Genomic DNA, 23,890 nt, shown 5'->3' on the forward strand with positions numbered 1-23,890 from the left:
CCTTGAATTTCAGTTGCTTGATCACATAAACTAAAATGGCTTGGTCAGTAGCTAGATAGGAATGCTCTGGAAAGCACTTTTCTAAATTGATCCCTTGCTTCTGTTGCTAGGGAATGCTGAAATACTAGAGGTTTAGAAAGGAAAGTAAGGCTGCAGACCTAACATAGGCCATTCCACATTTAAAAATCCACCACCAACGTTTTGTACCAGGAGAGGTATAGCACTTCCAGTAGTTCCCAAAGTTCCTAGATGCAAGTGTTATCCTCCCGACCTTCTACCGACTGTCCAATTCTGATTTGCTTTTCAGGCACTGGAGTGGTAGGATGAGTGGTTTAGCATGTTTTTAGGCATTGAGGTAGCTCATGAAGCAAAAGAATGATCAAGTGTAGGTCAATGAAAATGGTCAGAATGAAATAGTAAAAGGAAGGGAAGGCAAGCTAAGGAGGAAGGAAGGAAGAGCCTCTGAGCAGCCGTTTCTTCATGTGTACTCATGCTCATCCAAAATGATGTGACTGTCAATATTGAATTATAAATCTTTGAGGAGTAAAACCTTTTTCCAAACCATACAGAAATTTAGCACAAATTTAAAATTACGTTTGACCACCATTTGTATGTTTCTCACTAAAACGTAAGCCAACTCAAGTATTATTAAAATTTTGATAACAATCATCAGTACAAATTTGTTATTTAATATATTGTAACACTTTTTTCTTATCATGATTACATAAAGCAGATGTAACAAATTTTTTTCCACCAAGAGCCATAACAGACCCCAAATCCATTCTAGTTTATATCAATGTGCTGGTCAAGTATTTTCCTTGTGTTCCAGGAAAGGAAAAATGATAATTATGCCCTGCTGCTATGTTTCATGCTTGTCATTTCTTAGTGCCTAAATAATGCCAGGATTAGGATAAAAACAGAGAATAGGTATGTTAGAGTGATCTTGGTAGGCTAAAAGCTTGTAATATTAGTTTTATTGGATTTCCTAGAAAAGTCACAGAAGCAATACATTCTGAGCTTCTAGATATTCCAGGATCCTTATGTTGATACCATTTGCTGCTTCAAATATTTTGAAGGCTGGTTTGCTAAAGGATTGTGCATATCCCATAGAGATACTGAAAGAAAGACTAGGGCCAGTAGGTGGAAGTTACCTATGAAGGCATATTTCTGACTATTCTACCGTGAGAGATCAGGAGTAAGTGTGATATCATTTAAAAAATTATTTTGAACACCGAAAACCTGCTTCCAGGCAGGCCTTAGGTGGTACACTGACTTGTAAGAGAAAGTGGCTACTAGGCAGAAAGAAAGTACTAGGTCCTGCCGATTATACTGCAAGGTATATGATTTGTGGGATCAAGAATGAAAGAGGAAAAGTTTGGTAGGAGACAAATAAATAGAATTTAAGGCACTATGTAAGCATCTCAAAAGATGAGAGGGAATTCAAAGAAGAGAAAATTGAATAACATTAGCATAATTTTTTTTCTGATTCATGGTCTTTATGTTGAAAAGGTAGAGCCATTTGAAATGGCATAGTGTGTTCTTGGAGTAGAAGTGGGCTTTGACTGCAGAAGGGTTTGTACATAATCTTGTAAGCATTGTGACCCATTCACAGTTTTGAAGCATAACAGGAACTTAGTCACTTGTAGGTTTGTAAATGTAATTCAAGGATTTCTGTGAAGTTTGAATATTGCTACCAAGTGCTGCTTCATTTCATTCTCACACCTACCTACTCAGTGAGTGGACCACCAGTTAGGTAATACTACATGTTATCTTCCCAAAAGTGTGAACAAGGAGGGTTATATAAGGCATTTTATACTTTGTTCCCTTAGTTACTTACTGTTCCTTAGCTCTAATGAGAACTGAGCAAGAAAAAAATATACTCCAGCCTGAGTGATAGAGCAAGATCCTGTCTCAAAAAAAAAAAAAGTGACATTGAAAGCTATTAAATATCCTGTTAATATTAGCAACCTGAATCCAGAAATGTAATTAAAATATATATGACGAACTTGAGTCTATGTAAACAACACAAAATTGTTTTAACATTAGAAAACCTACTCATATAATTAACACATTAACTAGAGGAAAAATACATATAATTATTTCAATGAATGAAGACAAACATTTAATGAAGTTTAATACCTTCTCAAGTTTAGAAGTTTTATCAAACTAAAAATATGGAGGAACTTCCATAACTTGATATTGTGAGGCTAACAAAAGTCTCTGTCACACATTATATGAAGTGGAAAAATGTTATACTCCAAGAATTTCCTTTAAAATTAAGAATGCTTTTAATATTTCATCACTAAGTGTATTACTACTGCTTCTATTCAGTGTTGTCCTAGAGGTCCTAGTAAGTACTACCAGATAAGCAAAAGAAATCAAAAATTTAAGGAATGAAAATAATCAAAATTTTCATTATTCACTCATAATAAAATTGAATACATTAAAAAACTCGAGTCTTCTGATTATTAGATGTTATAAGAATTAACAGGGTAGATGGATTTAAGAAGCATCAGACATCAATCATTTCCAACAAACAAAATGTAATTTTCTAAAATATGCCATAAAAATAGCAAAAACTATGTATAAGGTAGTCAGTGATGAATTTAGCAAAAGATCTCAAGACCCATGGAAAGACATGAAAGAAGACTTACATAAATTGAAAGAGAAAGGAAGCCTCAATATTATAAAAATGCTTTTTATGCAAAATTAATCTATATATCCCATGCAGTTTTAATTAGAATTCAAACAGGGCTTTTAACTTCTTTAGAATTTGATAAGTTGTTTCTAAAATATATATGGATGAATTGCTTGGCCCAGAATAGGGCCAAGGTGAATTGCTTGGCCCAGAATAGGGCCAGGTTCTCCTGAGGAAGAACAAGGTGAGGAACTTGTTCTTCTAGATACTGAGATTCATTATGAAGTAAAAGTGATTAAGACCACGTGGTATAGTCCCAGCAATTGTCAAGTGGTCTAATATGCAGAATACAGAGTCCAGAAGCAGACTGACACATTTATGTCAGTTTGAGAATAATACAGAGCAGACACTGCAGTTCTGTGGGTAAAGGATGGACTAATAAATGGTGCTAGGAAAATTGACCATCCATATGGAAAAAATGAATTGGATTCTACCTCACATTATTCATGAAATAAGTTCCAAATGGATTACAGTCTCAAATTTGAAAGACGATACTTAACACTCTTAGAAGAAAATGTAGGATTTCATATGATTTCTTTTTTATTATTATTATACTTTAAGTTTTAGGGTACATGTGCACAATGTGCAGGTTTGTTACATATGTATACATGTGCCATGTTGGTGTGCTGCACCCATTAACTCGTCATTTAACATTAGGTATATCTCCTAATGCTATCCCTCCCTGCTCCCCCCACCCCACAACAGGCCCCTGTGTGTGATGTTCCCCTTCCTGTGTCCATGTGTTCTCACTGTTCAATTCTCACCTATGAGTGAGAACATGCGGTGTTTGGTTTTTTGTCCTTGCCGTAGTTTGCTGAGAATGATGGTTTCCAGCTTCATCCATGTCCCTACAAAGGACATGAACTCATCATTTTTTATGGCTGCATAGTATTCCATGGTGTATATGTGCCACATTTTCTTAATCCAGTCTATCATTGTTGGGCATTTGGGTTGATTCCAAGTCTTTGCTATTGTGAATAGTGCTGCAATAAACATATATGTGCTTGTGTCCTTATAGCAGCATGATTTATAATCCTTTGGATATATACCCAGTAATGGGATGGCTGGGTCAAATGGTATTTCTAGTTCTAGATCCCTGAGGAATCGCCACACTGACTTCCACAATGGTTGAACTAGTTTACAGTCCCACCAACAGTGTAAAAGTGTTCCTATTTCTCCACATCCTCTCCAGCACCTGTTGTTTCCTGACTTTTTAATGATCACCATTCTAACTGGTATGAGATGGTACCTCATTGTGGTTTTGATTTGCATTTCTCTGATGGCCAGTGATGATGAACATTTTTCATGTGTCTTTTGGCTGCGTAAATGTCTTCTTTTGAGAAGTGTCTGTTCATATCCTTCGCCCACTTTTTGATGAGGTTGTTTGTTTTTTTCTTGTAAATTTGTTTGAGTTCATTGTAGGTTCTGGATATTAGCCCTTTGTCAGATGAGTAGATTGCAAAAATTTTCTCCCATTCTGTAGGTTGCCTGTTCACAAAAATTCCAAATTGTAAAAAGGTTGGATGAATTTGACCACAGTAATATTAAGAAAATCTGATCATTAAAAGACATTATAAAGTACATGGAAAGAGAAACCGAAAGTTGAAGAGGGTATTTGTAGCACGTATAACTAAGAAAAAAATACTGTTGTCCACAATAAATTAAGAACTCACATAAATCGTAAGAAAAACACAACCAACGTAGTAGAAAAATGGGCAAAACGCATAAGTTCACAAAACCAGGAACCTAAAGATTAGTAATCATAGACATTCAACTTCACTAGCAAAAATCAAACAATTGGCAAAGATAAAGTGTCACAGTAAAATGTGATAGCCAGCACATGGAAAAACAGGAAAATTCATAAAACTGTTTCATTAAAATAATTTGGCATTATCCATTAAAAAAGAAGATGTGAAAATCCTATGGCCCGACAAATTTACTTCGATGTGTATATATATCCTCCAGAAACTCTTGTCAGTGTATACCAAAAGGCATATTCAAAAACATACCATGTAGCATTGTTTGTATAGCTGCAGTAAAAAGTTAATTGATTTTAGTTACACCTTTCAACATAATGTTAAACAAACCAGCTAACTAAAAAACGATTTGCAGAATATTATATACAATTCACTACCATGCATCTGAAGTTTAAAAGCAAGAAAGACTAATCAATGTATTCTTTAGGGATAAATTTATGGAATAACTAGAAGAAAATACAGGGGTTACAACTAGAAATAGGGAACAGAGAGGGCTTCAAAAGTAATAATTTTATAGTTTAGGCTTGATGGAGGTACATGGTTGTCTTTTTTTTTCTTTCTTCATATGACTTACATATATGGTATACATTTTTATATAAATGTTTTAGACTAGAAACTTTAAAATAATTAAAAGGTAAGAATAAGAAAACCACAAAAGATTTTTTAAGCTAAAAAATATATATTAGTTTAAGGTTTAGTAAGAAAATAAAAAAGGATAGCATCAGCCAGACATTTATATCCATAAGGGTGTTCCTAAGGTCATTGGACTCCTCCAAGAAATCATTTCCTTTGTCCTTTTTGCCTTTCTCTTGAGCCCTTAAAATCAGCAGCTCTTTTCAGATACCTGTGGGTTTGAGGCCAGGCCAGACCCCTACCACCATATCTGATTTATTTCCTGATAGAGTTTGAGAGTACATTAAGCATTCTCTTTTAGCATTGGAACCTAGAATTTTAAAATAAGGTTAAAGGCATGATTAAAGCCAGAATTTATTAAATGGAAAGTCATTAAAAGAAAAGTGAATGCTTGCACTGCATTATCAGGAGAGTCTCATACAAGAGCATTAGATACAGAGCAATGAGGTAATTATTTCATGCTGTCACACTGTTTAGTTCTAAATTGGAGCCTAGGGAATTCTAGAGTAGATTCAGCCTTTTTAAAAAATATATATATATATATTATGCATACAGATATAATGTGGTAAACTTTCACAATTTTCATTTTTCCTGAAAACTTATTTTCAATTTTGTTTAATCCCCAATAAATAATTTTGACCATGAAATATTGAATTACACTAATAATTAAAGGGTGAACATTCCTGGTAAATCACTATGGGAAATTTTAATGAACAAGCCAAGTGAATGAGAAATCAATATTTATTGATTATTTTCTGGCGTATCATTAAGGCCAAAATCTGTCCTCTTACTTACAAAGCAAAGCACCTAAATTGCCTGTCTAGTTTTGTGCAAGTTTTGAATCTGACTACTTGTAAACTATTAAAACTTTTGTTGCCAAATCAATGAGACATTCTAAAGGAGGTATTCAATTGCAAATTGACAGCTCTGCTTCATTCATATTTCTCACTGCATCTTCATAAGTTCATAGAATCCACCAGACCCTTCAGTCATACTGAGTTATAAAATAGTACTGGGAGATATCTAGGCCAGGCACGGTGGCTCATGCCTGTCTTCCCAGCACTTTGGGAGGCCAAGGCGGGTGGATCACCTGAGGTCAGGAGTTCAAGACCAGCCTGGCCAACATGGGGAAACCCTGTCTCTACTAAAAATACAAAAATTAGCTGGGCCTGGTGGTGGGCACCTGTAATCCCAGCTACTTGGTAGGCTGAGATGGGAGAATCACCTGAACCCGGGAGGCGGAGGTTGCAGTGAGCCAAGATAGTGCCCCTACACTCCAGCCTGGGACAGAGCAAGACTCTGACTCAAAAAAATAAAAAAAAAAAAGTTGCTTCAAGAGGAAATACAATGTTACTTTGTCAGAATGAGCTTTAACTTAGTAATTTTCTGTTCATTTTAGGAAAAGTGGGCTACTTTGTTTTGGCTTTTGAATTTTACTTGCTTTTAATAGAACAAGATACATTATGATCTTTTATAAGTAAAGATCATTTTAACCCAAATGTGAGTAATTTCTTTTCAAGGAAACTTCAGAAGACTACTGTATTCCAAATTATTTCTTATATTATTTAGTTTATTTACAAACTTTATTACAAACTATTTCCAAGCTTAACTAATGAAACACCTATAAAAATTTAATGATACATTTACAAATTTGATATATTCCATTTTCTATTTAAGAACTATTAAATACTATTACTAGGAGACTGACAGTCTTTGCAAGTACTTAAAAAATTCTTACACATCTATTATATTACACTTCCAAGGATTGTGAACCTTCAGTTTTCTTACATTTTCTAATGCTTTACATAACAAAATCTTCCCATGATTGAAAGATGCTTTCCTTTTTAGGGAAATAACTATCATCTCAGGTAACTGAGTTTACTTTCTATAAGAGGCCTACAATCTGAATTCTTCCTGTACTAATCAAGGATGCTATTGTATCACAATATGTAATGGGAGGATGTCTACTTAGCATGCTTGGGGTTACCTAATATCCATAGATTTTGATTGAGAAACTGATTAGATTCTTGTAGGCAACCCTGAGTGAAAACACAGAATCTTGCTTATTGTTGCCATGTCAAAGACACTACAATATCAATGTCAAGAAAGACATTCACATATCCTAGCTCCCATGACCCAGCTTATCCACATGATGTCATAGTTCTACTCATAGATGCCTGCAGTCCCCAACCAGTTTGTCATTTGATTACATTTTTGTATTTCCCTGGCTTTTAGGTTATGCAGATCTCTTTTCCATCAGAATCTAAAGACATCTGACACTGAAAGAACCCTGAGATATTTACATGCCTTTCCCTGTGGTCTAAATCTAAATTCCATATCCTTTCATAGTCTAGAATCAAGCAACTCTTACAAGTGTTTCAAATGATATTTGATAGCAGTTAGGGCATTTCCTATAGTTTTTTCTGACTGGTAGTCACTGGCTTTCCAGGTAGTCTAGCTGGTATTACTGAAGAGTTGTTTCTGAGATATGGATAACAGAATTTAAGCCTCTCTGCCCACTGAGAACAGGAGTGTAGGCTGATCATAAACTGAAGAAGGGTATGTTAGATATCAGATTGCACCAGAGAAGCACTACACTAACAAATAACCAACTTACATTTTGAAGGCTATACAGATAGTTTTGAGATTGCATGTATTGACAAAAAAACTGAAAAAGGAATTTCTTAATATTCTTTCAACAATTAGCAAATTAAATGTATAGCTCATACAACAAAAGTTCAGACCTAGTTAGAAGATTAGAAAATAGCAATAATCTTCTGCTTGTTCTGGAACTGTTGAAAGATACCCTTCCTCCATAACCGTGTCTAATTCAGTACATCTTCCCCATACAATACTAAAATGAAGTAATAACTGAAAGCTAAGCCATAGACCTTAGGCCAAATTATCTGGCAGTTAGTAAGGTAGCAAGCCAGGCAGACAGTCACCACAGATATAATGAAAGAGCAGCCTTCTCTCATGGGGAAGACTGATAGTCATGCAGATTTTGACAAAGTTCCCTGGGCTTATATCAACATGTGGAGATACTCAGTCCTAGGACACCAGATCTAATTAAATTAAAATAGAATTAAGGTGCCTTTAAGAGAAAATATACTAAATATATGTTTTTCTCTATTTTTATTAATTTTAACTATGCAAGTAATACATAAATGTAAACAATTACATAATACAAAATATAATACCAAATTTTTAAACATTGCAAATAAGATTAAAGTACCCTTTGACCAACATCTCCTAATCTAATACCTTCTTTGTAAGTAACCACTATATCAGTAGGAAGTATATCTTTCCAGTTTGTTGTTGTTGTTGTTGTTGTTGTTGTTGTTGTGTTGAGACGGAGTCTTGCTCTGTCACCCATGCTGGAGTGCAGTGGCCCGATCTTGGCTCACTGCAACCTGCCTCCTGAGTTCAAGTGATTCACCTGCCTCAGCTTCCTGAGTAGCTGGGATTACAGGTGCACGCCATCACACCTGGCTAATTTTTGTATTTTTAGTAGAGACAGGGTTTCACCACGTTGTTGAACTCCTGACCTCATGATCTGCCCACCTCGGCCTCCCAAAGTGCTGAGATTGCAGGCATGGCATGAGCCACTGTACCCGGCCTTTTTCCAGTTTTTCTATGCAACTATATGCATATGTTTACCACTAGAAAATGTATTTTGTGTTAATGTTTTCTAAATATTTTAAATGAGTGTACATGTTATTCTGCAACTTGCTTTACCCACTTAACATCTTGCTAATCTCTTTATAAAGATATTTATTGAGTGCTTATTACGTACCACTCATCTAAGCACTTTTATATCTATTAATGCATATATAATCTTCATAGCAATACAGTTATTATGTTTCGTTATCATGACTGTTTTGCAATTGAGGATCCTGAGGGACAGAGGTTAGATAAATTGCCCAATTTAATGGGACAGCCACTTGTTCTGAATTCTATTCAAGGAACAACTCCAGGTCTGCTCTCATGGTAACTGTTTTACACTGCCTCTCTGAGATACATAAACTTACCTCCTGAAGGCAATTATCTATTAACCCAAACCCCAGCGGGCCCACCTTTTATGAACTTGCAGTGGCTGCAAATGATATGCAGATACTGTTCAAGTTTTAAAATGCCACCAAGTGCCTCATGATGCTCAGCACCTCCATTGGTAATAGCACAGGCGAGGCAGTGTGATGGCATGAGGTATGGCTGTTTCTGAGTGGGTTAGTGCACGTAACTGTGCGGAGCAGACCCCATTGTTATGCTGCTCCATTCCCCTAGTTCCCTCGCCGCCTGTATCTGATCTGTGGGCAGCATTCCACTTACGTCAAAAATAACGTCAATCTAGTGAAAAAAACTGTATGACTCACAGTATTACTGTAGGGAACTGGTCTCTGTGTAATATGATATATAGCATCCTAATTTCATAGAGCATTTTTCATAACAGCTGCTAAAATCATCGAATCCATTAAATTCTTTTAAAGGATCCAATTTGTAGCAGTATTGAAAATAGTCTTAAAATGCAGGTATAGAGGTGGAGTCTCTCTCACTCAAAACTGCTCTGTCATTAGCTACTTCATATCTTCTGTGTATTTATCTGTCTGTATTTATTGATTTACCTCAGTCTTCTCCTGTTCTGTATTTCTAGCTGCATTGAGTCAGAGGTAGGCTATTTCAGAGACTGGAGGGTCTGAGAAAAATGGAAGATAAGAAAGCAGAGGAGGAAAAGGAAATATTCCGCTGACCCTTATGGACAACAGAACAAGGCACACTGGAGAAACGAGGAAAAGAAAGAACTGAGGTCTTGGGCTTATGAAAGCAGTGTAATATTATTGACTAAAATATCTGTAGAGAACGAATGACAATGAGAGAAATGGCCACTTAAGCCTTTACATCTAGCAGCACATAACTTAGAAACACTGAGCCAGTTGGATTTCCCCTGCCACACTGCCATCCACAAAACTGACAGCTATTTTTCTTTGTAAGAATTTTATTCCTGGATATATGTAAAGCCAAAAAAAAATCCCTCAGTGTTGGGGGTTTTTGTTTCCTCTGATGCTATATGCTTCTGCAGGTTTGCAAAGTTAGCCCTTGACATGTACTTTTGTTGGGAACATAAAGTAAGACCAAAAAGAGGACTCAAAGAAGGCAGAAGAATGTGAAGTTTACTTCCAGACTTGAGATTGACCTTCCAGAAGGAGAATAGGCTTCTGAAGCCTGAGCTCTACTCACACTCTGTCACAGATTAACTGTGTGGTGCAAGTTAATACACAAATTGACCTTCTTTAAGCCTCAGTTTTCTTATATGAGAAATAAGCTGGGACCAGAATCCCAAGGTTATTTTGAGTTGTAATATTAGGATTTTTGTATTACATGATGGAAAAAGAGAGCATATGATGGTCAGTCACCCTTCTAGTTACCCAGCAGCATAAATCTTATACACATTTTCCTTCCGTGTACACACGTGTCCTCTAATACTATTAAGGGAGACATATTGCATGTAGTGTCTTTGGTAGGTGCTTCTTATGGACAGTATTCCTTCCAGCTTCCTTCTGGTGTAAATGCTATTAAGGCGAAAGTTTTCAACTTCATCCTATTTTTCTGGTTCTTTTAAAAAATTATTTTTAGAATGGAATATAAATTACTGATTTGTAATCCATGAATCACTGCAATAAAGTAGCTCTGTAATATTTGCTTTCAGACCTTCAAAAATTGTTAACTGCATACAATGTATTGTTGGCCACTTAGGTACTGGATATAAGGCACAACTTTTTAGATTCCAGCTAACAGCATCATAAATAGATATAATTTTATGTGTGTGCTCAAGCAGTTTGCACCTAGTCAGCTAATGTTGAAGCAGATACACCAGATTGCCATTTTTGGGTTGTCTGACACAAGCACCAGGCAAATTATTGAATAGTAATAGAACCAGGAGTCCCAGAGTAAATTTTCTGCACTATTAAAACCTGCTAATAAGTAGTTCTGATTTTCTCTCACTTATATTTGTTCAGCTCCCATTGATGGAGTACCTATTATAGTCCTGGATATTGGGTTCCATACCAGATCCTCAGGGCCAGCATTCTACTGCAAAAGGAACCATGTTTACAAAAGTGGAGTGAGATTCTTCCTTGGGTCTTTTTGTCACTTAGTAGCCAAAGCTGTTATTAAACCAACCAGACCAAAATAAAAAATCATCCAGGAAGTAACTTATTCTATACTTTTCAACATGTCATCCTTTTTTTTTTATCATGTTATCTAACATATAGGGAAGATTAATTATAATATTTTAGATGAGCCTATTGGAGAAATGAGTTTCCTAGACTAGTCACGTCATATATGATTTTATAACCCAAAACACCAAACTCTAATGGCATTAAAATCTTGCAATGGGAGGTTTATCAACACTAGCTAAATCATAGCGGATAGCCTAGTAGCCTGGAAATCAAGACACTAGAGTAATCATGGTAGCGCATTAATTAGTTATGTAAATGAGGGCATGCTACTCAAGTTCTCTGAGCTTCAGGAGAGAAAAAAAATACTTGATTGGTATCTCATGGGGCTGTTGTAAGGAACAAATGAGATAGAGTATGTGGCATGATTTGTATTATAGAGCATACAATCCAAATATGAGCTAGATAAGGCATAAAACGTGCATGTACTACATACAGTGTTTCTAATTATAGCTTTCATCTATGTGGTGTTCCACATTTTATATTTAAACAAGAGCTTATAAGATTGACTCTCTCCCAGTTATCACAACTAATGAACTCTTAATGGGCAGCTACAAATATAGATTTTATCGGAAGGAGGAAATTAAAGTGATCAAGGAATTATTTTTTCTCCCCTGACATGTAAAAAGTAAAGAGACTGCTAATTAGAAAATATTTAGCTGTTCTTTATAAGTACCTGAATGGTCTGAATTTTCTGAGTATTCATTCTTCATTCAGATATAGGAAATGAAAAGTCAAAACCTTCTCTAAATATTGTCATTCAATGGATGTATCTCCTGGGCAAAAATGTAGTTAATTTTTTTGTTAGAGCCATATACTAAGTGCTAGGTTTCATAGGCAAGAGGCACAAACTGAGGTGCTTCCTTGCTTTGGTTTTGTAGTATAGCATATTTAGAGCACATCTAGAATAATGCTGTAAAAAGGAATTGCCTGAGCTAATAATATTATAAGAAATTGTTTATTCTGTTAATACAAGTACATAATTTTCTGCAACTCAGTTATTTGCACTCAATTATTAATTCCTTGAACATGACTTCAGCTAATGACTGCCACTCTGAAGAGATAAAATAGGATTAATGATCAAACTCCTTTATTTCTAAGGAGTGATTACATATGCAAATGAAAGGAGTAGTAGCATTTCAAATAAGTTCCACCAGAGAGTACTTTTCCTTAACCAATATCCAGGTATGTTAATGGGTACCTTTCCTTTAGAATGTTAACTTTGGGGTCCTAACTTAAAATCTAGGTAGCAAAATTAAAGGTGGTAAGAGCCAGGCTAAAGAGGACTAATTGAATTCTCTCTGTGGCCTTTGCTGTTAATAGTTCATTTTCTTTGTGTCCCACTTTACTCTCTTTTTCTTTTAGCCTTTTTATTTAAAGACTTAAGTATTTACCCTTCGAAAATCAGTGTCGTTTCTGGTGGGGAGAGAAGGTATTCACAGAGATGAGTCAGAGGCACATACAAATAACTTGTAATACAAAGTTAGATGTTAATGAAAGAAAAGGAAATGTTTATCCTACTCCATCCACAATACTAGTAAACTAAGTACTTACGATTTTTTAACTGTTTATTTCTTCATTTGTGTAGCCAGACCTTGTTTCTTTTCCCCAGCTATCGTCAATTTGCTGATTAGGTAAATTCCTCACTGGTCTTTCTACAGGTTTCAAAAAGGAACAAGGTAGATTTTCAGAAACTGTTTTGGGTTGAAAATTATATATTAAAATGAAAATGATATAGTACCTGAAGACTGCTAGTAAATTTTGCTACAGTAAATTTATGATAGTTACCTTCTGTTGCCTGTAGTTGAACTGGAAACCTGACTTTGTAGGTTTTTTGTCCTTGGTTTCTAAGATCTGTCAACTTTTGATATACCTTCCTCTATATCTTTGGTCATCTAACTTCCCAACATGCATACACATAAATAGTAAATACAAATTAGTGATTTTTATAATTATATTGCAGGAAGGTTGTATGCTTTTTGGATGTTGGATTTTTATAGTGCCTTCATCATCTTTAGTGTTGGTTTCTTCCTTTGACTTTGTATGTTTCTCCTAAGCCCCACTGATTTCTTGGTTATTTCTTGGTTACAGGCTGTCATGGTGGTCACCTGATCCTTACCTGATGTTACTGGTTACCTTGAGATTTTATCAGTGTCTGTGGTCTGTTCATCAGTTCTCTCCAAAGGTTTCTCTCACTGATTATCTTTCAATATTCTTAGACTTGAATGAAGCAGTCCCAGAGACAGAGCGCCTGGATTCAAAAGCACTGAAAACTCGAGCCCAGCTCTCTGTGAAGAACAGACGCCAGAGACCCTCTAGGACAAGACTGTATGATAGTGTTAGTTCCACAGATGGGGAGGACAGTCTAGAGAGAAAGGTGAGCACCCTTGACCGTTTTCTGATTTGTACTGTTGGAGTATATCATTGTTCCTACAGCTTATTGAAGATTATGATTTTTCTGCAAACAGAGTCTATGTCCTAGTTGGTAAGCAGCTAGAATAGTTCACGTCTTTGTCTCCTGAATTCTTTATATTGTTGTAATTCAAAATATTTTGTCTATTCATTCAGTGAACTAACCAAGAGCATTATCCGTATTGTCATATTTCATGATGGTGCTTTTGATATTCAGCTATTGGTTTTACTTAGTGGGAAATAATGAACGTACAAGTAATTGTTTCTGTAGGTCTTAGGTATATGTGTTAGTGACGATGTTAATATGGTGAATTGGTATGAACCATGCATTCTCATCTGTAAATCAACAAAAACTGGTTTTCATGGAGATTCACTAATAAAAGGTTGGTCTTATTTCAAAGTAAGTATTGCATAGAACTGATACTCAGTGGCATAACCTTCCTTATAATCTCTTATACCAACAGCCATCAAACAGTTTCTATAACCACATGCATATTACCAAATTACTTCCACCTAAGGGTTTGAGAACGTCTTCTCCAGAATCAGATTCTGGTGTTCCACCCCTCACCCCGGTGGATAGCAATGTGCCCTTCTCGTCTGACCACATAGCTGAATTTCAAGAAGAACCACTGGACCCAGAAATGGGGCCTCTCTCCTCTATGTGGGGAGACACTTCACTGTTTTCTACTTCAAAGTCTGATCATGATGTGGAAGAATCTCCTTGCCATCACCAAACCACCAACAAGAAAATATTACAAGAAAAAGGTATTGTTAATTTCTTTTTCTGACTTCATAACACCTCAGCTTGTACAGTATAAAAATGACTTTTTCTCATAATCATAAGTCATTTGTTTTCTCATAGCTAATAATTAATATTAATTTCTTTTTATATTATAGAATAAGAGAAACAACCCCTCCATGTATTTTACTTTAATTTAGTTTTATCTTTTCCTATCTGGTTCAGTATTTTTATCTCTTCAGCTCTCTATAAGTTTACTACTCAAGGGAGTTCTTCAGGGGAGTGGGGCAGCCCAGAGTTTCAACAAGCACTAACACAGTCATAAAGAAAAAAACACTACATAGTCATACAGAAAAATATAGAGCGATTTTGTAGAATAGCAGCCCAGAGTTTCAGTAAACACTAACGTAGTCATATAGGAAAAAAAGACGAAGATCAAAGTAACACAGGCATATAATTGATACTTAATAATGTTCTTGGATGAATTGCTAATATACCTCTCCACGTAACCAGTGCAGATCTTCTGGAAGAGGGATAATCAACCAAATGTAGTCTCCACCTGCTTTTGTAAATGAAGTCTTATGGGAGTACAGTCACACTTTTTTACTTACATACTATCTATTTTCATGCTACAGTAGCAGTGTTGAGTCGTTGTGACAGAGACTGTGTATCTCACAAACCTAAAATATTTTACTCTGTGGCCCCTGAAAGGTAAAGAAAGCTTCCTGATGCCTGGTCTAGAAGTATATTTTCTTATACTCAAAATTGCTGGATAAACTCTGAAAATGGCTTCATCATTGGTTGCCATTTATGTAGAATTTTTAAAAAGTGTTATAATATACCTTTACTTTTGGTCTATCAAGTTACCACAAAGATGATTAATTACAGCCATGTTTGATTGCAGGCTTGAGGATAAGGCTCTGGTTACCCTAACAGGAGTTGGCGATTTTCTGAATTGTGTCAATACCACATTTACAAATCATTTTTTTTTCATATCTGAGGGACATCAGTGGAAATTGGGATGGAAAAGTCCCATTATAACTGGCTAAATGATAAGCATCTAACGGAATATCAAATTAGAGGAAGTAAAAGATTTTTTTCTAGAGATTTGTAAAACAGGTTATATGCCAGTAGAAGGCATGAAAATATTTTCCTCGTTCCTGTTATATAAACAACCTAATACTAAAGTTTTGGTCCCGAGGCTTTTAAAAATAAAATCCATTAGTAAAATCACCTTAGAAGGTGTTTGTGCCATGTCTATGTCTATGGATTTTTTTATGTGATTGTGTCACATCTGTGACAATTCAGTTACCCAAAGAGTAATGATGCAAATATGCATAATAAATATTTGAGGCTTGAAGTGGATTTTTGACACAGACATATTTCTGACTCTTGTATTTCATTATGTACATTTCAGTGAGTTGCTTATTGTAATCTAAGTATCATTAACTAAAAATATGAAAAGCTCATTGCTAAAAACACTTGGAGTATTTGTCAGTGTCCTGTGCTGCTTGAGAGCTTTGAACCTAGACTGCTATCCATAAACTGTGTGTGTACTTCATGTTTTTTAAAAGTGTATGTCGATGTGTGTTTAGAAATTTCTCTTGAAGTAAACAAAAATCATGAGCAACATTAACCTGCAAAGTTAATTGAACACTTTTTTAAGAGAGCCGTTCTCTTTGCTTCCATACTAGAAAGTTCCTAGAAATTTAAAACACATTTTAAAAGAGACAGAAAAACAGATACCAAAAAAGAACTGGGGAGGAAGAGTTTCACACATAAAAAACATCAAATTTAAAACAGCATTTGTTAATCATCTGAGCTAATTGGATATGCTGAAACATGATGCAGATCAGTACCCTCTGCTGAGTAGTTTGGATAGAGCCATACCAGTTGTCTACCCTGTCCGAGATGTAACAAGTGCCACCAGTGGAATTGGTTCCCACCTTGACATTGAACTCCATTTGCAAAGCCTGTCTTCCTATTGGCTTTTGGTATCATTTTGAGGGTCCCCATTCCCCAGCAGCTGCTACCTTTGAGAGTCCTAGAGGCAAAGATCAGTCTGCTCTGAACACTGAGGAGATTTTGGCATCTTCCACATTAAGGGGAACCAGCCAAGTTGTGCTGTAACCTAACTATTAAGAAGGCCCTTTCAAAGATATAAATGTTTTGTAGCTGAGCCCCTGTTTAAGGAGTCTCCCCCATGTCCTCCCCTCCTCTGTTCCAGGACCGGCCACAGGCCATTAGCAAAGGAGAGCCAGAGAAGAAAACTTTGACTCTGACTTTCCCCCTAAATCTCCCAGACTCTCAGAGGTGATATTCTGCGCTGGGCTTTGGAGATATGGGAGAAGTGGGCTATGTTCCTGTTAGAAGGCACTACAACCCCAAGGCAAGAAAGGAATGGAGGACAGAGCCCAGGCACTTGAAGCCAAGAATTTGGAGCCAGAGAAGGAACAAAAGTCATGTTGGTCCCTACTTCGAATGCAGAGGATGATTTGAGAGTATTTATTCTCCGTTGTTCATTCCCATGCAGTTGAAGCTAAAACTCTTTGTGATGAATGTTGAGCCTCTGTCCTATAGAGGACCTCCCCTGCTTAACTGAGAGTTCCTCAATGTAACTGTGTCTCCTAGGTCGTATAAGAAGGCATTGATTATTTATTTTACAATTAGGAATTTAGGCAAAGCCCTTAGATTCAGAGATGCATTGACTTTTGAATTGTGACTTTAAAAATAATAATAATTGATCTTTTTCACAAATGTGTATATCCTAGATGATGCCAAAGATCCCAAATCACTAAGGGCATCCAGTTCATTGGCGGTGCAAGGAGGAAAAATTAAGCGGAAGTTTGTGGATCTGGGGTAAGCACTTCATGATGTGAAAAGAAAGCCCTCTGTAAAAGGAGGATTGAAAGAGAAAATTTCAGCTTCTCCTTTCTGACTGAGTACTATCATTATAGGGCGCCTTTGCGAAGGAATTCCAACAAGGGAAAGAAGTGGAAAGAAAAAGAAAAAGAAGCCAGTAGGTTTTCTGCAGGTACCAGGTACAGTTGTGTGATTAAGAACATGTGTATTTCTATACCTAAACTTTCTGGCCCCCTCTTCTATTGTTAACCAAAATCAGTGGTCAGTATCTTTGAGCTAAAGTGATACGCCAAGAATTGAGATGGAAGAAAAATTGCACAATTAGTTTATATTGGTCTTACTCCAATTATAGCCTCCATCTAGCCTTGGGCATATCCATTGGTTCTTAATTGCAGAATTATGGCCACATGAACCATTTCAATAAGTGTTTATCTAAATTCAGCACAAATATATCTATGTGATACTTCAGAAATATCAAATATATTTATGTGATACTTCAGATTTTTTGCCTGGCTACCTACAATGCTAGTGCATTGTATTAAGTCTAAAAGGATAATCATTTTGCATTTAAGTACCTTGTTGACATTCAAGATTGTCTTGTCCACATGTATGTAGGAGTGACCACCATCTTTTGCTGCACTTGGCTATTTAATTGATTTTGTGGGCACTGTCAACTATGCTTAGTCTTCAGTAAAGACCTTCCCATAAAGAGCGAGCTTTGAACAGCATATTATCAAATTTTCCCAGTTGTTTTCTGAGATTATATAATTTTAAGCTGAGATTTGTATAGGGAGTCAGTAAAGCATCAAGCTCTGAAGCCCAGCTGCCTGGATTTGAATCATGGCTCTCCTACTTATAACTTTTAAATCTTGGGCAAGTGAGTTACCCTCTGTGCCTTCATTTCCTCATGTAAAATGAGAGTAATAACAGTACCTTTTACATAAGGTCAGTGTAAGGATTCAATGAGTTTTCATGTAAAACATTTAAAATGATACTTGGCATGTAGGAGGTATTCAAAGAATAATAAAGATAACAATTTGCTGCTATTGCCATTACTGTTACCTTATTATTATTTGCAAGTTACAAAGTAGTTTTATATTTATCATTTCATTTGATCCTTATAGGATTGAGAGGATGGCCAGGCTTGGTGGCCCACACCTGTAATCCCAGCACTTTGGGAGGCCAAGGCGGGTGGATCACCTGAGGTCAGGAGTTTGAGACAAGCCTGGCCAACATGGCGAAACCCCGTCTCTACCAAAAATACAAAAATTAGCCAGGCGTGGTGGCGCACACCTGTAATCCCAGCTACTCGGGAGGCTGAGGCAGGAGAATTGCTTGAATCCGGGAGGCGGAGGTTTGAGTGAGCCAAGATCACACCACTGCACTCCTGGGCGATAGAGCGAGACTCCGTCTCAAAAAAAAAAAAAAGATTGGGAGAGTAGATAATAATACCATACTTTATTGATGAAGAACTTTACCTTCATAGAATTTAATTGATTTGCCCAGGGTTATGCAGCAGGCAGTTAATGTCAACCTGGGGCTTGCTCCTCCTGTGTAGATGTTTTTCCAACATACTATGCCACCTTCAGTTACTTATGCATCTAATGATGCTTAAATTTCTTTATAAAATTTGGAAATAATCTCAATATCATAGACTAAGGAAGAAACACACTAAAAATAAAAGACTATAAAATCATGCAAGGACCACTTCTCCACTTCATAGGTTGTCCACTGCTGTTTACTTTTCTTTTTTCTCTTTTCTGACATATACCTTGGTGAGAAATTGTACCTTCTTCTTGGAATTAAAGGAGCATTAAAGGAGCATAATGGGCAGGAGATGAGGAGAGAGAATTCCCAAATTAATTATCTTTGTTAGTGTGGCTTTCCTTTATACTGTACATTGGAAAAGGGTAGAATGCTCTCAGAATGAGGACAACAATCTCAGGAAAATAAAGGTAAATCTGAGGCTATATGCAACTCGAAAGTAGTTTAACTTTGTGTGGTTCGGGAGTGAGAATGATCCACTTTGTGTGTTAAAATTAAGAATAGAAAAAATCAAACATACTGATGGAAAAAAACAAATAATGAAACCGTTTAAGGGAGAAAGAGATGCATAAATACATGATGGGAGAGAAACTCAGATACTGAAAATGACACTGTCCTTCCTTTGGTCTCTGGGCTTTGAAGACAGTCACTCCCTCTCATCTTTGAGGCACCACCTGAGAGGGATGTAAGCACCTGCAGCCAGAAAGGGGGAGGGTGTCTGATGGAATTTTGCCATAGTAGCCAGAGATGATTCACCTCCTTGTATAAATCACAAATGAAAGTCAAGCCAATCTTGATTGTGTTGGTGAGTGCCCGCCCACCTCACTATAGGCAAAACCACAGCTTGTCAAGGGCAGGTGGCCATCAGCACACTGCTTCACCACAGTCGATGCCTGCTTTGAACCCACAGCTAGACTTCTAGATTGGCTGCCTCGCCACCACTGTATTTTTAAAACTCTGGAGTCCCCCTGATTCAGCAGTCAGAAATTATTGTACACATACCCACGCTACAAACTAGTTTCTAATTAGAATCATGATTTTGATCGTTTGTAGTTCCTAAGTGTGATGATTGGGTGTTCACAGGCATGTGTGAGATGGCCTCTCTCAAACCTTGTTATGACATTGGCATATCCAAAAAAAATAAAATCATAGTTTTATAATTATTAGTAATTATAGTAGAATTTTGTCAGGATGGAAAGGAATTCATATAATTGAAATAGAAGAACAAGGAAAGAAGGACACTTTTCTCTTGCAAGAAAAAAAATTTTGAGCTGCCATAGTAATTGGTTAACACTAATAAAATCTGTTGACAGCTATATTCTTCTGTATAGATTGATAATGTGTACAGAACCTTATAAAACCTATCCCAGGAAGAACAGAATTGCTGCCCAGTAGGAGCTTAATGCAATTGAGTTGGATTCTCAGGGTCCTGAAAGTCTGTGGGCTGTAAGCACCATCAGCTGCAGGGTCGCACTATGATTGTAGTGGGCAACTGGGAATACACTCACCAACCCTGGGAGACTTCCTCAGAAAAAGGAGGGAAGGATCCTTGGACTGAGTAATGTTATCTTTTTGAAGCATTTCATCCAATTCTTATTAGGCTAAGATTCTGATAAGATCGTTGGTCAGCTATAACCTATGGCTGTTAGATTTTAAAGAGGCAAGACTTTCACTATCTGGTCTTGGTTTTAGTTTTTTCCTCTCTATAAAGAGTTTACCTTGTTGTGTTTCTGTGGATACATAATGACTCAGATACATGCGCGACATGAGACAACTAGAGAAAATGGAGGAGGCTAATAATAATAAACAAATAAACCCAACAAAGAAATATGACTTGGTTCCATCCCTTTTCAAATATGTGCTCAGTGGCATTGTCTTTTTGTTTGTTTGTTTGTTTGTTTGAGACAGTGTCTCACTCTGTTGCCCAGGCTGGAGTACTGTGGCACAATCACAGCTCATTGCAGCCTTGACCTCCTGGGCTCAAGTGATCCTCGCAGCTCAGCCTTCTGAGTAGCTGGGACTACAGGTGTGTGCCACCATGTCCAGCTTAAAAAAAAAATTGTAGAGGTGGGGTCTTGCTATGTTGCCCAGGCTGTTGTTGAACTCCTGGGCTCAAGCAGTTCTCCCACCTCAGCTTCCCAAAGTGCTGGGATTATAGGCACAAGCCACTACACCCAGCCAACATTCTGATTTTAAACAGGCAGCATAGCAGATAACAAAAGCAGGAAACATTTAGTTGTCAGAGCTTGTTCACCCCTTAAAATGTATACCAAAGGGTAAAATAAAATCCTATTCTGTATTCTGGAGTAAGTAGCCACTGATGTCAGTGGAGCATCTACTTTGGAGCTCTGTAGATAAGTTTCCAGTGTAGTCACGGAATGGAAAACTCTGTGAGATGTGTGTATCTCAGATGGGGAGATGTGTGTATCTCAGATGGGGCTAGGTGATAGTATTTTGAGAAAATGATAAGGAAAGGAGATGGCACTCTTCTATGGAAATGAATTTGCATTCAAGTAGAAAGTGTGAACAACAGAAACAACACTGAGCTGGAATCCAAGGTAGTAGTCCTTACTTTTCCATTAGGCAAGTCTCTGAATTCCTGGGACCTTGGTTTCCTACCAAAAAATAAGTGGATTGGGCTAACACTGCATGGCTCTGACTTCCCATTCACCTCTGCGTACACTGTCCAGTATGGTTGCCTCTAGTCAGATAAGGCTAGTCTATATTGGGATATGTGTAGGAGAATAATGAATGCTGGACTCAAAGACTTAGTATGAACAAAAAGAACATAAAATATCTTCATAATATTATAATATTGATTACATGTCAAAATAATAATTTGACAATTATATCAATATTTGGAGGGTAAATAAAATGTATTATTGTTAAAATTATTTTACCTCTCTTTTTTCCATGGTGCTACTAGAAAATTTTAGTTTACAATGTGGTTCATTTATATTTCTTTTTGGATAGTGTTGATCTGTAGGATTCCATGAAAAACAAATCTTCCTTTAATTTCTACCCCATTATTCAGTTGGTCTATGAGTGAGCACATATTCATTTATTGTTTATTTTCTTATTTATATTCTACTCCTCGTTATTCCAAAATAATTTGTTTACATACAAAAGTACATATGCTACAACAATATAATTTATTAAAAAGTAAATTGAATAGGGAAAAGTTAGATTAAAAAGTAAGTAAAATTGTTACTTAAAATACAACGTCTTCAATAACATCTTCATAGTAAGTATAAGAGTGACCTTCCAGTGAAAGCCAAAAACACAATGTCAATATGGTTAAAAGCCTGGGTTGAAATCCCAACTCTGCCACTTACTTCTTGGACAGGTTTCTTAACCTTTCTGTACCTCAGTTTTCTCATCTGTAAAATGGAGACATAGACACACACACACACACACCTGCCCCTCACATACCTCTTCATGTTATTAGGAGGATTAAGATGGTCACATTTAAGTACATTTCAAATCCTTAAATAAAAATATCTATTGTTATCATTGTTTATTAAAGCAGGTTTGATGGGAAGGATACAAAATGACATTCTTCTTGCGTATTTTGCTGGCAGTCTTGTTCATCCAAGGATGACTTTTGTTATATCTTGAAGAATTAATGGGCTATATGGATTATACTTCAGGCTGTCCTTCATAGGCTATTTCTCTCAAAGAGGCTTTAGATAAATCATGGCATGACAGTGAGTTTGAAATTATATCCTATGACAAGTACCTGGAGGGTCCGCTCTGCCCTTGTTGCTGAGTAAGTGGAAAACCCCTGCTTAAGAATCATCTGAGCTGGCTGGAAACACACCTTTTAGAAGAATTGATGGAGATGAGCACATGTGTGTGAGTAGAAAAACACCCCATCTCTGCCTAAGCCTGGCCCAGTGAATGTAGTCATTTTCATGGAGACCTTTGAATAATGTCAGCTTAGCCCTAGTAGATCGGACTTATTCCCCATAACTGTCTAGCCCATTTTTAGCTGCATTTATCAATTTAATATTCAGTTTTCTTTTTAAGTACAGTATTTCAAATGCCTGAAGCCTGATAAACTTACATTCTTAACAGGCAAACACTTTTCCATACTTAAAAAAGCTCTTGAAAATCTAATAAGTTACTGTTTAACTGTAGTGACTCTAAACGTCCCAATATAGTTATCAAAGTGCTTAATATGTTGTGTGTTTGCTAAAAACTCAAATTTAAAATGAGTTTAGATCATTAAAATGAGTTTAACATTTTAAGGTAGAATCAGTGGACACATTTCTCTTTCAGATTTCTATTCATACAAATTTTCTTAAACACCTAAGCAATATATCTGTTATTCTTAAACTTAGCATTTATATTTTGATAGTATGGATTTTATTTACATGATCCTCTTCTATTTCATTTTAAACCCTTCCAGTATGGGGAAGACTCATTAAGGGAATAGTTTCACCATCTCGAATGATTCAGAGTTGAACACTACAGTGACCATCTCAGATGAACTATTATTGATTAGATCAGAACTCAGGATCTGGGAGCAGGATATGTCTGAGTAGGGGGCGGGGGTTGGCCCTGAGCTTTAGATGGACATGTTTCTCACAGCTGTTATCCATTAGGGTCTCTAGATCCCATTTAGATGAGGCTAGCTTTACAACCTCAAACTCCTTGGTGGATGTTAGAACCTTATAGAATTACTTCATTCGATTTAGGTAAATACAAGTCTGCAATCTTCCTCTGGTTGCAACTAATTTTCTTCAATTAACTTCTTTTACTCCTGGCTTAAATTCTGTATTTCTTTTATACTTCATCTGTTCTGGCAGTTTCTGAACTCTTAATGATATTTTGATGACATCCAGTTAGATTCTGAATACTTCACACACCTGTATTCAAAGTTAGAATGACAACAACAAAGATCACCTTGGAATGTTTAGCTGGCAATTTAATTTTGGGATGCCAGCCCCAGGATACACTGGATTCAAGATATATGTAAATGAGTTCATTACTTATAAGAGATATTACA

At 36.4% G+C, this 23,890-nt stretch overlaps 1 protein-coding gene and 1 pseudogene across 8 annotated transcripts in view; both read left to right on the top strand.

Annotated features, from left to right (window-relative positions):
- PPP1R9A (protein phosphatase 1 regulatory subunit 9A) overlaps positions 1–23,890 on the top strand; it is a 384,760-nt gene that overhangs the window by 345,017 nt on the left and 15,853 nt on the right. For 3 of the 8 annotated variants that reach the window (XM_057302912.1, XM_034964481.2, XM_034964482.2), the window contains exons 12-15: positions 13,541–13,698; positions 14,198–14,498; positions 17,244–17,331; positions 17,430–17,513. In XM_057302912.1, the coding sequence (XP_057158895.1) occupies positions 13,541–13,698; positions 14,198–14,498; positions 17,244–17,331; positions 17,430–17,513 (631 nt within the window). The remainder of the gene's footprint in view (positions 1–13,540; positions 13,699–14,197; positions 14,499–17,243; positions 17,332–17,429; positions 17,514–23,890) is intronic. The other 5 variants (XM_063606311.1, XM_063606312.1, XM_034964485.2 and 2 more) reach the window with 3 other exon arrangements.
- On the top strand, positions 19,922–20,016 carry LOC112440617 (small nucleolar RNA U13; annotated as a pseudogene).

The sequence above is a fragment of the Pan paniscus genome, chromosome 6, assembly GCF_029289425.2.
Source record: "Pan paniscus chromosome 6, NHGRI_mPanPan1-v2.0_pri, whole genome shotgun sequence".
NCBI lineage: Eukaryota > Metazoa > Chordata > Mammalia > Primates > Hominidae > Pan > Pan paniscus.